The sequence below is a fragment of the Lepidochelys olivacea genome (genome assembly GCF_965140295.1).
Source record: "Lepidochelys olivacea isolate rLepOli2 genome assembly, chromosome: 8".
Taxonomy (NCBI): domain Eukaryota; kingdom Metazoa; phylum Chordata; order Testudines; family Cheloniidae; genus Lepidochelys; species Lepidochelys olivacea.
This window is the reverse complement of record NC_140418.1, coordinates 42,925,399-42,940,072: the sequence shown is the minus strand read 5'-3', so window position 1 is coordinate 42,940,072 and position 14,674 is coordinate 42,925,399. Positions and strand designations below refer to the sequence as shown.

Below are 14,674 nucleotides of genomic sequence, written 5' to 3'. Positions count from 1 at the left end.
CGAAGCATTTCCATTCTGACAGAACCACATTCTCCAGTGGAAAATGGTTCAGTTAAAGGTTTCCAACCGGCTCTGTTAGGGATATTCATTAGGCAGGAAGGACAGTACCTGTCTTCACAGTGTAACAGCAGGGTTCTGACTCTTAGACCTGTCATTGGTTGGAGCCAGTACCCAATCCTGGAGCACAGGGAAGTGACCCTGGGGTGCATTGGTCTGTGGTCCTGCTCCATCCTGCACCCTTGCACAGGGCAGCCTGGGTGTGCTGGCGTGCAGCCCACACACTCAAGGAAGGACTGTGCCTACTTAGCATTGTCACTTCCTTAGCTGTAGCTCAGCCAAGCTACACATATTCAATGGCTGTAAGGCTTCCCCATCCATCACTGCCTCCAGCCCTTGGCTAATACTGAGTATCCCTCCACAGCCATGGCCTGCAAACTTGTGCCTTACCTGATTGATAGACTGTCTCCTTGGCTTTTCGTGTGCATGTCACAGTATAGCAAATGCTCCAATTACCACCTCAGGCTCAGCACTGCAGGCATTTCTAACCTACCCCAGCTCTCCCACCACCTTTGGCACATGCGCCCACAAGGGCATTAGGGGGAGCCACACAAGGACTGAAGAGTGTCCCGCAGTTGTGAACAGGTGCTGTGTTTAGGACTTACACCTTCTCCATCACTGCTGACTCTTCCACTGGGAAACAGTTTTGCAGTGAATTATAATTTGGGTATTTCTGATTGCTTCTGCGCCCAAGGACAATTTTCCTTAAAGCATGAGATGTTCTTTGGAGGCTTTGTGCTTCTTCGAAACCTCTGCTGTTCTCCTAGCTGCCCATTCCTCAGACGGAGGCAGCTGTGGCTGGATAGCACCTGGCAAGACAGAATGGAGGAAGGGAAGTGCAAAGCTGAGGATGTACAAGCAGAATTGTTTCTAAATAAAACGGTGCCGTCAGCTTCTTTACAAGGCATACACAGACTTTAAAATAATCAGTGTCTTTGGAAAGAAGAAATACTTGAAGGCAGAAACCACCATTTCCTCCTGAGAGACCTAATGTATCTGGAATTATCCATCCCCGGCTGTAAATCCCCAGTAAACCCTGGCAAGAGTTTAAAACGCAGTTACAGAAATGGCTATATATTTTTATCTGAAACCTCCAGAGAGAACTAATCACGGCACTGATGGCAGCAAGGAACAGTCAAGGAGTGTGAGGAGGATGCTCATGCTGATGAGTGCAATGCTAAGTGCTGTCTGCTGCTCACATAGCACATGAGTAATTCTGAACAGTGCTTGCAAATTTTTACCAGTCACAACGGGGAGCTCCATTTGCTGGTACTCCTGGACCCTTCCATTCATTTTCAGACAACCTGTGAAATGTTTGCAGTGTGACATGTGCTCCTGTGAGGCATCTAAGAGACCCTCTGCAACAAGTACCCTCCACCCTAATAGGAACACAGTCAGCTGAGTATCTGGAGGCCATGTGTTCACGTCTCCCCTTCTAATTGCTGATTGGGCGTTTTACATGGAAACGATTATTTGATCACAAACGCAGTCACTGCAAGATTTAAATTTTCTGTGGAAAAATTTCAATTTTGTTGAAATTTTGTCAGGAAAATCAGAATGAAACGTTTTGTTTTGGGGCAGGTCATCCTGAATCAAAATATTTCAGTGTGTCCAACTGAATCAAAATGTTTCATTTCAGGGCATTTTAACATTCATCTGTGTGCACCAGAGCTGCCTCAGAGGAGTTGTTCAGATGTCTCATAGACCAATTCTCTTCTATGGGCTGGGGTCCATGGCTGGACATCATCTCCCACAATACATTGCAGTCTCTTCTCTTCTTAAAGCACAGTTATGAATCATGACAGTTGCATAAACATGCTACATCCTGGGAGATGTAGTCCAGCCAGGAGCCTGGCCCATAAAGGAGAATGGGGAAACCCAAACTACAAGTTCCATGAACCCCTGTGGCAACTCATGGCAGCACAAGTTAATGCTGAACCACTCCAAAATATGTTTCCACAATGGCAAACTGAAATGTTTAAGAACTTTCTGTTCTGTGACAAATGTTGATATTTTGACTTTTCATCCCAATTCAAGATTAAACAAATTTTGAAATGTCAGCCTTTCCTGAAGCACAGAAATTCTCATTTTCAGCCAGTTCTGCCATTACCACTTGTGGGCCTTCTTCCCTCTGACCAAGGCCTGTGTCCCCCATTCACCAGACAAAGTAACAGAGGTTGCCTAGATCACACTCAGCCTAGCTGGGGGTAGAACACACAGCACTAATATCACGGTGCCAAGTTTTGTTTAGCCTAGTTACGCTGCCCCTGGGAACAAGTCTGCCACCTTTGCAGGTGGATTTGTGGTCTGGGAGACATACAGCTGAATTGCCTGGCCAGTAGTCACACAGGATGGCATTTCAGTGCAGTGATAGTGTGTACTGAATGAAGAAGAGGCAGCAGCAGCAAAGAAAGCTAAGGAAATAAACTGAGACCCAGAAGAACTGGGTTTTGTCTTCTCCTCTACCCCTAGTTTGTGGTGTGATGCCGGGGAAGTGGCTTCTCTGAGGTCTGTGTAGGGAAACCACCCATGAACACATGATGCAGGAGGAATGGTTTGTGATTAAGGCATTCCCCAGGGACTCAAAAGACCAGAATTCAGGTTCTGTCTTGGCCAGTGACATACTTATTGACCTTGACAAAGTCATCTGCTGTCTGAGACCCAGTGTCCCATTCTATAAGCTATTCTGGTTCCTTTGGGGGGCATAACTACAAATATGCAAGTGCAATTACCTGGAATTAATGGGAACAGAGAAAAATCCATGTCAATTCTGCTAGACAGCCAATAAATCTAACTTCTCTCTCATTCTCATTCTCTCATTCTCATTCCCTCAAGCAAGAAAGAAACTAGCTTTTATTAAATCTGGGCTCCATACACATAGCCAAGTTTAATGCACTTTCCTGTGTAAAGGAGGACAGGAAAATATCTTCAGTGTCCTAAAACTCCCTAGTCCTGGTATCAGTCCCCCCTCACCCCCAGTTCCCAACAATTAACCAATAATCCAGAGGCTATAATGTGTTTTGACATGTTATTCTATAAGGACTTGTCAGAAAAGAATGGTTGATCATTTGGCAAATAGATCAACTCATACATAGTATATGGTGCCTTCGGAGTTTAGAGTCAGTATCCCTCTATTCAGCTGTATCAAAATGGTGGTGTGTGATTTCCTCAGGAATCACAGAATCATAGAATATCAGGGTTGGAAGGGACCTCAGGAGGTCATCTAGTCCAACCCCCTGCTCAAAGCAGGACCGATCCCCGACTAAATCATCCCAGCCAGGGCTTTGTCAAGCCTGACCTTAAAAACTTCTAGGGAAGGAGATTCCACCACCTCCCTAGGTAACGCATTCCTGTGTTTCACCACCCTCATAGTGAAAAAGTTTTTCCTAATATCCAACCTAAATCTTCCCCACTGCAACTTGAGACCATTACTCCTTGTTCTGTCATCTGCTACCACTTAGAACAGTCTAGAGCCATCCTCTTTGAAACCCCCTTTCAGGTAGTTGAAAGCAGCTATCAAATCCACCCTCATTCTTCTCTTCTGAAGACTAAACATCGCCAGTTCTCTCAGTCTCTCCTCATAAGTCATGTGTTCCAGTCCCCTAATCATTTTTGTTGCCCTCCGCTGGACTCTTTCCAATTTTTCCACATCCTTCTTGAAGTGTGGGGCCCAAAACTGGATACAGTACTCCAGATGAGGCCTCACCAATGTCAAACAGAGGGGAACTATCACGTCCCTCGATCTGCTGGCAATGCCCCTACTTATACAGCCCAAAATGCCATTGGCCTTCTTGGCAACAAGGGCACACTGTTGACTCATATCCAACTTCTCGTTCACTGTAACCCCTAGGTCCTTTTCTGCAGAACTGCTGCCAAGCCGTTCAGTCCCTAGTCTGTAGCGGTGCATGGGATTCTTCCGTCCTAAGCGCAGGACTCTGCACTTGTCCTTGTTGAACCTCATCAGATTTCTTTTGGCCCAATCCTCCAATTTGTCTAGGGCCCTCTGTATCCTATCCCTACCCTCCAGCATATCTACCTCTCATCCCACTTTAGTGTCATCTGCAAACTTGGTGAGGGTGCAATCCACACCATCCTCCAGATCATTAATGAAGATATTGAACAAAACCGGCCCCAGGACCAATCCCTGGGGCACTCCACTTGATACCAGCTCTCAACCTGACATGGAGCCATTGATCACTACCCGTTGAGCCCGACAATCTAGCCAGCTTTCTATCTACCTTATAGTCCATTCATCTAGCCCATACTTCTTTAACTTTTTGGCAAGAATACTGTGGGAGACCGTGTCAAAAGCTTTGCTAAAGTCAAGGAACAACACGTCCACTGCTTTCCCTTCATCCACAGAGCCAGTTATCTCGTCATAGAAGGCAATTAGATTAGTCAGGCATGACTTGCCCTTGGTGAATCCATGCTGACTGTTCCTGATCACTTTCCTCTCCTCTAAGTGCTTCAGAATTGATTCCTTGGGGACCTGTTCCATGATTTTTCCAGGGACTGAGGTGAGGCTGACTGGCCTGTAGTTCCCAGGATCCTCCATCTTCCCTTTTTTAAAGATGGGCACTACATTAGCCTTTTTTTGACACAGGCACAATACGCAGGTACCTAAGACACTGACTCCCACCCATGTGATGACATCAGAATCTCAGCTTCATTTCCGTTAAAACAAATGTGTTTCCAACCCTTGCGGTTGTGACGAAAAGGTTAAGAACGTGACCCAAGTGTAACTGATGCAGTGGTGTCTGCCTGAGTCTGCAGAAAGCCTGAGACAATTGCTTTAAGAGAGGGAACAGCTCCATGTGTAACCCATGCAGTGATAGCTGCCTAAGTCTGGGAAGATCAGTCAGAAAGGAGGGACTGCCCCTACTGTAACCAAGGCACTAAGGTCTGCCTGAGAATGCAGACATCCTACAGCAGGGGGAGCAACCAATAATACCAAGGTGGCAGCCACCTGGCCTCTTACTCACTACCACTGCTGGCCATGCCTTCTGCTGCTGCAGAGGTGGGGAGAGTGGAGCCTTCCTGTTGCTTTGTGGGAGAGGGAGAAAATAAAGTGGGTGGCTACTACGGTAATACCACACCCCTGGATAGGTTGTTAGCAAGGGGTATTGAACCTGGGACTTCTGGATGACCACACACCTCTACTGCCTGAGCTAGAAGAATCAGCTCTACTAGCCAAGTCTGTAGTAGGCTTATTAACCTCCATTTTTGGCCAAGGCCAAAGTTGTGGTCACAAAGTGCCACCCTGAGGTTTCTTCTTTCATGTGTATCACACATCTAGATTGTTCAGCCATGTAACTGATGGATCATTGAGGGTAGCACAACGTTGCAGTCCACCCTGCGATCTTCTAAGCATGCACTTCTCCACCCCATGTTGACTGTCTGCCTTGCTGGCAGGCACTGCTGGCACTGTGAAGATTGGACTAAGCCAAATTTCTGACCGGTGGCAGACTGTTCCAGTCAGCAGCCTGTTAAGGCTAGTCCATGATCTGTGTCCCAGTCTGCCGACAGGTGAATGTAAGTTTGGGCTTCTGACATTTGACCAGCACACCTGTCTAACCCACAGTTGCTGTCACTCTGCGAGACACAGCTGTCGGCCCTGATATGCGCTTGTTCACCTGAGCTGGGTATCGGACCAGCAGCACTGGACATGAGTGCATGAATGTCCACTATAAAAGGATGTTGCAAAGTCAGTCATGGCAATTAGCAGGAACTGCCAGTCTAGCTGTTTTCTTCCAGAGGCAGGCAGCTCTTGTGGGAAGTGTGCGGTGCTTATTTGCACCTATTGGAACCATGTCAGCCTTGTGTGCGGCAGCTTGTTTTCATCTGGCACAGCCCTCCATGCAGTTATAAGGGTGAAGGCATCTTGTCTTAAAGTTTTGGAGGAGCTATTAGAGCCAACACGTAGAAATTAGATGTTAATGTACGGCTCAGGCAACCACTAATGGTACAAGTTCAGATCTGAATCACGTGATGAATATGCCAACTTCTCCCCCAAACTGCTGCACAGTATTTCACTAGCACAAATACCAGCACCAGGGCCAGCCAATATAAATGACTTCTGTTGTCAGTCATCGGCTGCGCCTGTATTCTTTCTGTGTGCTGCCTCAGCTCTGGCCAGAGAGCTGACACAGCAGACCTCGATCAAACTGCCCACAAAGACCACAAGACCTGATTAGTAGCCAAGGCACCCAGCCAGATTTATTGTTAATAAAGCACAGTCCTAGTATCCTGTAGACTCTACAGAAGCACTAACACATGTATGTTCGTCACAATGGACAAGCTCAGAGAACGGCAGGACTTTCCATTCCCCCCTCGGCTAGACAAAGACACTCCTGCTGAGACTTCTCTTTATACACCAATACAAACAAGTTACGTCTTGCTCCTCTGACGTGGCTAGTTATCACCCTTTACCTTGTACCTGTTGGTTCAATTAAAACATCTCTCTCAATCAGACTGTCATCCTGACCTTATCTTTTGGGGGAGTCAGTGTGTCCCTTAGAGACTAACCAATTTATTTGAGCATAAGCTTTCGTGAGCTACAGCTCACGAAAGCTTATGCTCAAATAAATTGGTTAGTCTCTAAGGTGCCACAAGTCCTCCTTTTCTTTTTGCGAATACAGACTAACACGGCTGTTACTCTGAGAAGTGTGTCCCTGTTATCTTCGGGGAGTGTGTTTGTTCCATACTAGGTATTGCGGTGTTTTGCTACCACCCTTCTGGAATGTGCTTGCGTGAGTGTTCGGTGCCCAGCACTTCTCAGGAATGTGTGTCTTTTGGTAATCCCAGCCCTGTTCTGGCCAGGTACTGTGAACGTGCGTGGAGGCAGAGCCTGACTTCTGCTCACAGCCTGACTTCGGCTTTATATTCGCAAGGCCTGGCCACTACATTAGTTCATGCCTCACACCTCATGCCTGGCCTCTTTTTCCAGGCCTCATGTCCCAGGCTTTCTTTCTATTACAACTCCTACCAAACTTTCTGCAAATTAGTGCAGGTAATGGCTAAGAAATAGATTCCCTCAAGACTATCGCAAAGAGTATATCCCTGGGTTTCAGAGTAGCAGCCGTGTTAGTCTGTATCCGCAAAAAGAAAAGGAGGACTTGTGGCACCTTAGAGACTAACACTTTTATTTGAGCATAAGCTTTTGTGAGCTACAGTCTAGCGACTCAGGGACTGGACTCTACCCAGACCCAAATGGCTTGGAAGTCCATGAAACCCAGCAATTAGGTCCACTTGCAGGAGACTGGTGCCCGTACAGAGGGGGCTGGGCCAGGTTGTAACATCCAGCACTAGGACTGTAGGGACAAGAATGACGTAAAAGCTAAACTTCCTGTTTGCTTTGAGTTTGGCCAGGGCTCCGTGTAACCCACTGGTGAGTGTGTGCTACAGGTTCCTCGCTGTACCTGATCCACAGAGAATGGGAGTTTGTTACAGCCCCAGCCCCGACTGCCTGACTCTTTCGCTGTAGCCATTCATGTTTTTAGCTCCAGTGGCCCCTGGTTCAATCCCCAGTGTGTTGGCCAAGCTGGGGGCCACCACATATGTGGCAGTGATCTGCCCTGTAGCTATCACCCAGCCCATACTACACTGAATGCTGATGCCCAACTGTGCCACTGGCAGAACCATAGCCTTGTGTACTGTTGCCTGTCTGTGGAGCGAGGGAGCCTCCTAGTTTTCCACACTGGTACAGCTCCTGAACTGGAGCCCATATTCATTAAAGCGCACAGAGCCTCTTGGACAGCACTTGTCGCCCATGCTTCTTTGTATGCATGATTTGAAAGGTGGTGGTGTGTTAATTGGGATGGAATATAAGGTGCTGGCATAACCAGACCCTGCCCAGCATTAAACAGTGTTAAACAAGGTTCAGGGTTTGGTACACAGAGACCTGCTCAGTGCCATGGCAAACACCCCATTCAACAGTCTTCTAAACCTTTTACTAAAGATATAGAAAGGAAGGAAAACAGTTAATGTGTTTGAAATGCAAAGTTTTAAGTGAGGCTTTCTTTTTAACAACATCCCTTGTTCCCTTTCCCTGCAGCTGGAGAGAGTCTTTAAAGTGAAAAAGCCCCTGTTTGACAATCCTTTAGATGGTAAGAACTGTCCATTTGTGGGGAAAGAGAAGAAGTTAGTTGAGAGGGGCTGGGGCTGTCATTGTTGCTGTTGTTAAATAGGATCTCATTTCCCAAGAAGACAAAACAAGACAAACAAGAGGGGAGAGAAAAGAACAGCAAAGGCAGAAAATGCAGCTTCTGTCTCTGGGGTTGACTCTGACATGCAACCTCACTGCTGGAAAAACACAGGCCCAGCACATGGTCTGACCAGCCACACCGAGACCTAGCAAACTTGTACCAGCATCAGGCTATTCAAGGCTCTGGTTTAGCTACCTCCATCGGGCCACAGGCGCACAGCAGTGCTGTAAAATGGATGGTCTTAGCCAGCTAAATCAAATTCTTATTAAGACAGAAGGGACAATCAGAGGAATAGGAAAGAGAAGAAATAAAGTGGGGAAGGAAAAGAATACACAAAGCTAGCAAAGTCCCACAGCCCAGGTGGCAGCTGGGATTCAGCCACAGCTGGTGGAGGTGGTGATGTCATTGGGATCCCTCTCTCCGGCCTGGTTGGGTCAGGACACCTCTCAGGATCAGCACAAAGAAGGGCTGGGCCCAGAAGATGGTGGGGGTGGCAGCCATGATGGTGAAAGTCACTCCAGTAGCCAGTTTTTCTCCCAAAGTCTCTTTCTGTAAGGAACCCTGAAGGCCGTGGTGAGTAGAGCAGCCCATCCCCTCATTATTTCATCCACCAATTGAGCCTAATATCAGACACACCAATACTGGCTCATTGACTTTCAGTCTCACACTGTTCCTGTTTACCAGGCATGCGCTTAACACAGTCCTTGAGTTATAGCCTTTTTCTTTGGATTCAGTCCCTCTGTCTCTCCTTTTCACCTTTTCCCATCAGCATTAGCTGTTTAGGTTATTGTGACACCTTAGGACCTTCCACTCCTCCCTTCTCACAGCTGAGCTCACAATGAGGGTAAATTGATAGGCCAGTCATCACACTGTGTTGCTGTCCGATAGAGACCAGCAGGGATTCTCTTGCACCTAAGGGCTGGGGTTCTTAGGAAGAGGCTTCTATTCCTCTGCCATTTGATGCATATTTCCTATGCAAATCCATGTAACTGCACCACCCTGCTGTGCATCTCCCTGAATAGAAAGATATTCTGCACTTCCAGAGTCACAGGCAGGCATTCTAATATTAGTACATATTTAAGTTGTGCATGAAGAGAAGAGGGACATTAGCCTCCCGCACACTCTGGTAGCATTGGTTAACACAGGTTTAAAGCAGACTGAGTGTGCAGGACTTGGAGTCTCAGTTACAAGTAGGGAGTCCAGCTCAGAGCCTACCCATCACCTCTAAAGCTGAGGAACATCCACAAATGCATCTTTTTACCCCTGGTATTTGTGACTGGTAGGCCCTTAACCAGTATTCTTCTTGGTCTCTTCCAGATCGCAGTGAATGGTGGGCCAGAGGTGAAGGTTTTAAACCCTATGCCAGGAAGAATGAACAAGGTTCACCATGGATAATACAAATGAGATTCCAGCGGAGGTAGTGAGAAGCCCCTAATCTCTGACTCCTGAGCCGTTCACCAGGAGGAAAGCGCCATTTCCTGAGCTGCTTTGCCTTTCTTACACCCCAACTGGGTCCTGGCAGTACAGATCTGACTCACTTGCCTGATTATTAATCTGATTTCCAGTGATCTGGAGGAGAATTTCCGGCTTGGTGCTACGAAGCGCATTGGAGACATTAACTTGCTGCCCACAGGCCATTCAGGGGCATTCTCTCCCCTCTTACTGACCACAATGGGAAACCCAGCAAAGAGGCAGAGGATTTCTTAATGAAGGCTCCATGTGTTTAACCCCTGTGTAGCCCTTGGGAACAGCACTGGAGAGTGTTAGGCGATGTCGTGGAGGATCTATCTGAGGGCTCAGTGTGGGACCAGCTTTGCTGCCTAAAGAGCAGAGCTACTGGATTTAAGCCTTTGGGATCAGCTGTTATGAAGGGTGACTTGGAATTTCTGGTGCATTTCTCTGCTGCAGCACCCTGATGTGAGACCCTGGAGAGCCGGGATTGTCTATTGCTTTGTCCTTTCAGGGACTTTTTAGGGGGGGTTGTTCCTGGTGGCCTTGGTGCTTTGTCTATAACTGATGAGCTTCTTCACTCAGCCCATGGGCCTCCTCCCTTGATGCAGGCTTGTGCTTGAAGTGAAACAAGGAGGCGCTCACCTCACCATGGTGCTGCCGCCGCCTGACAAACGCCACGTATGTCTGACCACCATTGTCATCATGACCAGTATGGCCTTCATGGACGCCTACCTGGTGGAGCAGAACCAAGGGCCACGGAAGATTGGCGTCTGCATCATTGTCCTGGTGGGAGACATCTGCTTCCTCATCGTGCTGCGCTATGTGGCGGTATGGGTGGGGGCTGAGGTGAAAACAGCCAAGCGGGGCTACGCCATGATCCTGTGGTTTCTCTACATCTTTGTGCTGGAGATTAAGCTGTATTTTATATTTCAGAATTACAAAGCAGACAAGAAGAATCTGGAGACGGTGGCCAGGAAGGCCTTGACCTTGCTCCTGTCCATCTGTGTGCCAGGGCTCTACCTGGTGCTGGTGGCCTTGGACAGCATGGAGTACATACGAACCTTCAGGAAGAAGGAGGATCTGCGGGGACGCCTTTTCTGGGTGGCCCTGGACCTGCTGGATATATTAGACATTCAGGCCAACCTGTGGGAGCCACACAAAACTGGGCTTCCCATCTGGGCAGAAGGGCTCATGTTCTTCTATTGTTACATACTGCTCTTGATCCTGCCTTGTGTCTCTCTTAGTGAGATTAGCATGCAAGGGGAGCACATTGCTCCGCAGAAAATGATGCTCTACCCTGTACTGAGCCTGGTCACCATCAACATTGTCACCATATTCATCCGGGCCATTAACATGGTCTTGTTCCAGGACAGCAGGGTCTCCACTATCTTTATTGGCAAGAACATCATTGCCATAGCCACCAAGGCATGCACTTTCTTAGAGTATAAGAAACAGGTGAAAGAATTCCCCCAGAATGCTATTGCCCTGGAGCTCCAGCAGAACTCAATCTCTCACAATCAGACTATCCACAGTACACAGGGCATTTCTCATGAGCAGTCACCCACCAGGGAAATTTTGGTTACATGACAGATCACCTCTGGACATCAGCATTGGCTTGCATTGCATTAGAGGTGTAGGGAGGAGAGAAGCTGCTCTCCCATTGTATGGGGCATGCGTGATGGACAAGTCCCAGCAAGGAGAGCTCTCCCAGGCACAAAACACTTACCACATTTTAATCAAACTATGGAGTGTTTCCTAGACCTCTTCATCTCAGGTATAGCCCTAGGAGTTCTCCAGGAAAACCAAATGAACTTGCAAAGGACCTGAACCAGCTACACCTTCTGTTTTCCTTCCCTTCCTTTTACCCACTCCTTCCCTGCCCAACCAAATTCACCGATGCTGAGATTTCTTTGTTCCTTAAGACTCTCACCTTCGCTCCAAGTCTGGAATGAAGATATTGTTACCAGAGTCCTTTGTATGGAATGGGAATGGGGGGGAGGGGCGTTTGCACCAGTGAATCCTGTGATTATAGATGTGTCTTATTCCAAATGGTTGTGTTTACTGTTCCCTATTTATAACTGTCTCTTCTTTGATCCTTTCTGGGAATACCCATTGTTGGGTCTGGCTTCTTTTGGTTTGTAATCCACTGGAACAGCTCCCTTTGCTATTAGTCCCAGCAGGAATGACACAAAAAGTAGCACCCAACACTATAAACAGCTATGTCTCTCCTCTCATTCTCTTGCTACTCGGCTTAGGCTACAGGTTGGGAAGCAGGGATATCCATCTCTGCTAGTGCACTAAGCCAACTCAGCGGGTAGCAGTATTTGACAAGCTAATGTTAATCTAATGCTGGTGTTTTATGTATCTTGTTCACTTCAAATGACTCAGCACAATATTTCTATTTTTAGAAGGATATCTCTCTCGCTCGCTCTGGCAGTGTGAACGCTCCTGACTACAACAGATGGTGCAGTGCAGCTGGCCTGGTGAGTCCAGCCAGGGCCAGCATGAGTGGAAGCAGATGCCGAGGAGAGCTAATAATAATGACAATGATGATGATGATGATGATGATGCATTTCACTCCAGCATCAATGTTTATAAAGAGGGCTGCTTTCCACAGCTACTATATTTTTAAAAATAAAACATTTCCATGAAATGGAGAGAAATGCTGCTTGAGCCGCGTGACCATGGGAGAGCTGGGAACCAGCACCATGTACAGATCTCCTCCCCTTTGGGCATGCCAAATGGCTCATACACGCTGCTGGGGGGGCAGCTGAATAATAAAAATAAAAACCCAGTGAGAACAAACCGGATTTGTAGTTTTGTGTCTGTGTTTGGAGGCATGTGGAGGGCTCGTAGTACTGCAACATTGCTGGTGTCCCATCTCATTTGGGATCTCCTGAATCCACAGCAGTTCCTGCAACCAGCATCCAAGCTCCACGGCATCTTCTCTTGCTACTCCATCCTGATTCCAGAGCACATGGCTGTGCTCTCTTCTCCCCAGAGAGCACAATCATGGTGTGTCTCATGGCCTCCCCCGGGTGCCATAGCTTGCTTGTTCTGCTGCCTAGAACTGGTTGAAAAAAATTTGATGGAACAGTTTTCCATCAGAAAATGATGTTTCATTGATTGCAAAATGTTTCATGGGAATGTGTTGATTCTGATGATGTTTTCTATAAAAATATTTCAAAATGGAGTTTTTTGCTTTGACTTTCTCATTTCATTTTGCGTTTCCCATTTTGTTCCATTCTGATTTTCTTGTTTCAGTTTGATTTTTATATTACATTATAAATATAAATTTTAATATTATATGGTATTTAAATATATCAAAATTAAACATTTCAGTTAGGTTATTTCAATGTTTCAGAAGTGAGATTTTTTTTTCAGAATTTCCATTCTATGAAAATTTCAACTTTACATCCCAATACTGGATGAAAACAAATTTCAAAATTTCAGAATGTCCCACAGGCCAGATGTTCCGATTTCTCTCCTGCTGCCCCTACCCACCATAATACACCCATGCTGGTACTGCTAACCCCCAAAATAGCATGGTCATGCCACTGGCTTCCCTCCCCACCCTAGAGCACATAGCTGCTGACTCTGCTCTCCTCCCTGACCCAGGAAGCCCTACTTCAAAACCCTGTGAACTAGTCTCTCATTCTGCTTTTCTCAGGGGAACATACACAATGCAGGGCACAGAGGCGATGGCAGGGCATTGTTGGCATGACACAGATTCTTATTTACCCTGATCAGGTGCCCACGGAATCCAGTTTGCATCAGGCAATAACTGATCCTCACTGGCTATAGTGCTACTGTAACACACTGTTACCGTCCTCTGTGCCTGACCCCCAAAGGCTGTGAGTCCGTCACTGCACCACACCACCCCCTTCAGAGGTTGGCTGTTCAGCACATGCTGCAGCAGCGTGTGCTTTTTAGTGCTGGGTGACCTGGGTTCAACTGTAGGGTCAGCCAAGGCAGTGGCCAGCCCACTGCAGTGCAGATATCCATCAGCGGGCAAGGCAATGTTTTCAGACGCAGATGCCTAGATTTCCTATATGGCCTGCCCTCTGGGGTGCTGCACACATCCCCCAGGGAGAGCGGGAGGCAGAGGGTGGGCAGCAGTTCCTCAGCTCTCTTGAAAGCCGCAGGTGGTTTTTTTTACGCTCTTCCTTTGAAGGAGATGGGGGAGGCTCCCTGAGTAGCTATGGACTGAGCTATGGACATGCCACCCTTCCCTGAGAGGTTCAATGTGCAAGGACAATGTACAGACAACTCCTCCTTGCAGTGCCATGGCCCAACTGCCACCCTGCCCCCTTTGGGGCACTTCACCCTACTGCTTGCTGCCCTCCTCTGCTCACTCGTGGCCCTGACACCATCTGTCCCCAGGAGTCCCGAATCACTGGGCTGGAACGGCCTGTCAGGTGCCACTGCAGCCCTGTGGCCTCTGCTGTGAAGCCTTGCTGCAGCGAAGGCACCCTTCCTCATAGTTCGTGCCGAACCACCAGACCTTGCCATGGGTTGGAGTCCCATTCTACAGCCATTGGGATTCCAGGCTTCACCCAGAAATCACTGCAGCCCCACGATACTCCCAGTGCCCTCCAGAAGCAGCTCCACAGTCCCTGACCAGGGCCCTGCCTTCCCTGCGGCCTACCCAGACCCTTTCCCCATGCCATCCCCACCCTGCAATGGGAGGAGGGCAGAGGGATGGGAGTTCCCGCCAGTTCCTGAGCTAGGCAGGACTGTGGATTTGCAGGGCTGGCTCTGGTCTCTGTGCATGGGGGGCCCAGGCACAACGCTCAGGCCACTGGGAACCCCAGCGGGCAGCGCTGTCTCCTCTGCAACCAGCCTGCCAAGGCAGCCATCACTCCTCTTGCTTCAGAGAGCTCAGCAAGCTGCTGTCAGGGTGAGAGATGGGCCTGGATCTGCATGTCATCGAGCTTGCAGGTGCCCACTCCAGGGTGTGG

The 14,674-nt window shown here is 48.0% G+C and overlaps 1 protein-coding gene across 1 annotated transcript in view; it reads left to right on the top strand.

Annotated features, from left to right (window-relative positions):
- TMEM121 (transmembrane protein 121) overlaps positions 1-12,901 on the top strand; it is a 181,809-nt gene extending 168,908 nt beyond the window's left edge. Inside the window, exon 2 of the mRNA XM_084637022.1 lies at positions 9,579-12,901. Within this exon, the coding sequence (XP_084493148.1) occupies positions 10,362-11,300 (939 nt within the window). The 5' untranslated portion in view covers positions 9,579-10,361 and the 3' untranslated portion in view covers positions 11,301-12,901. The remainder of the gene's footprint in view (positions 1-9,578) is intronic.
- Positions 12,902-14,674: the final 1,773 nt, after the last annotated feature.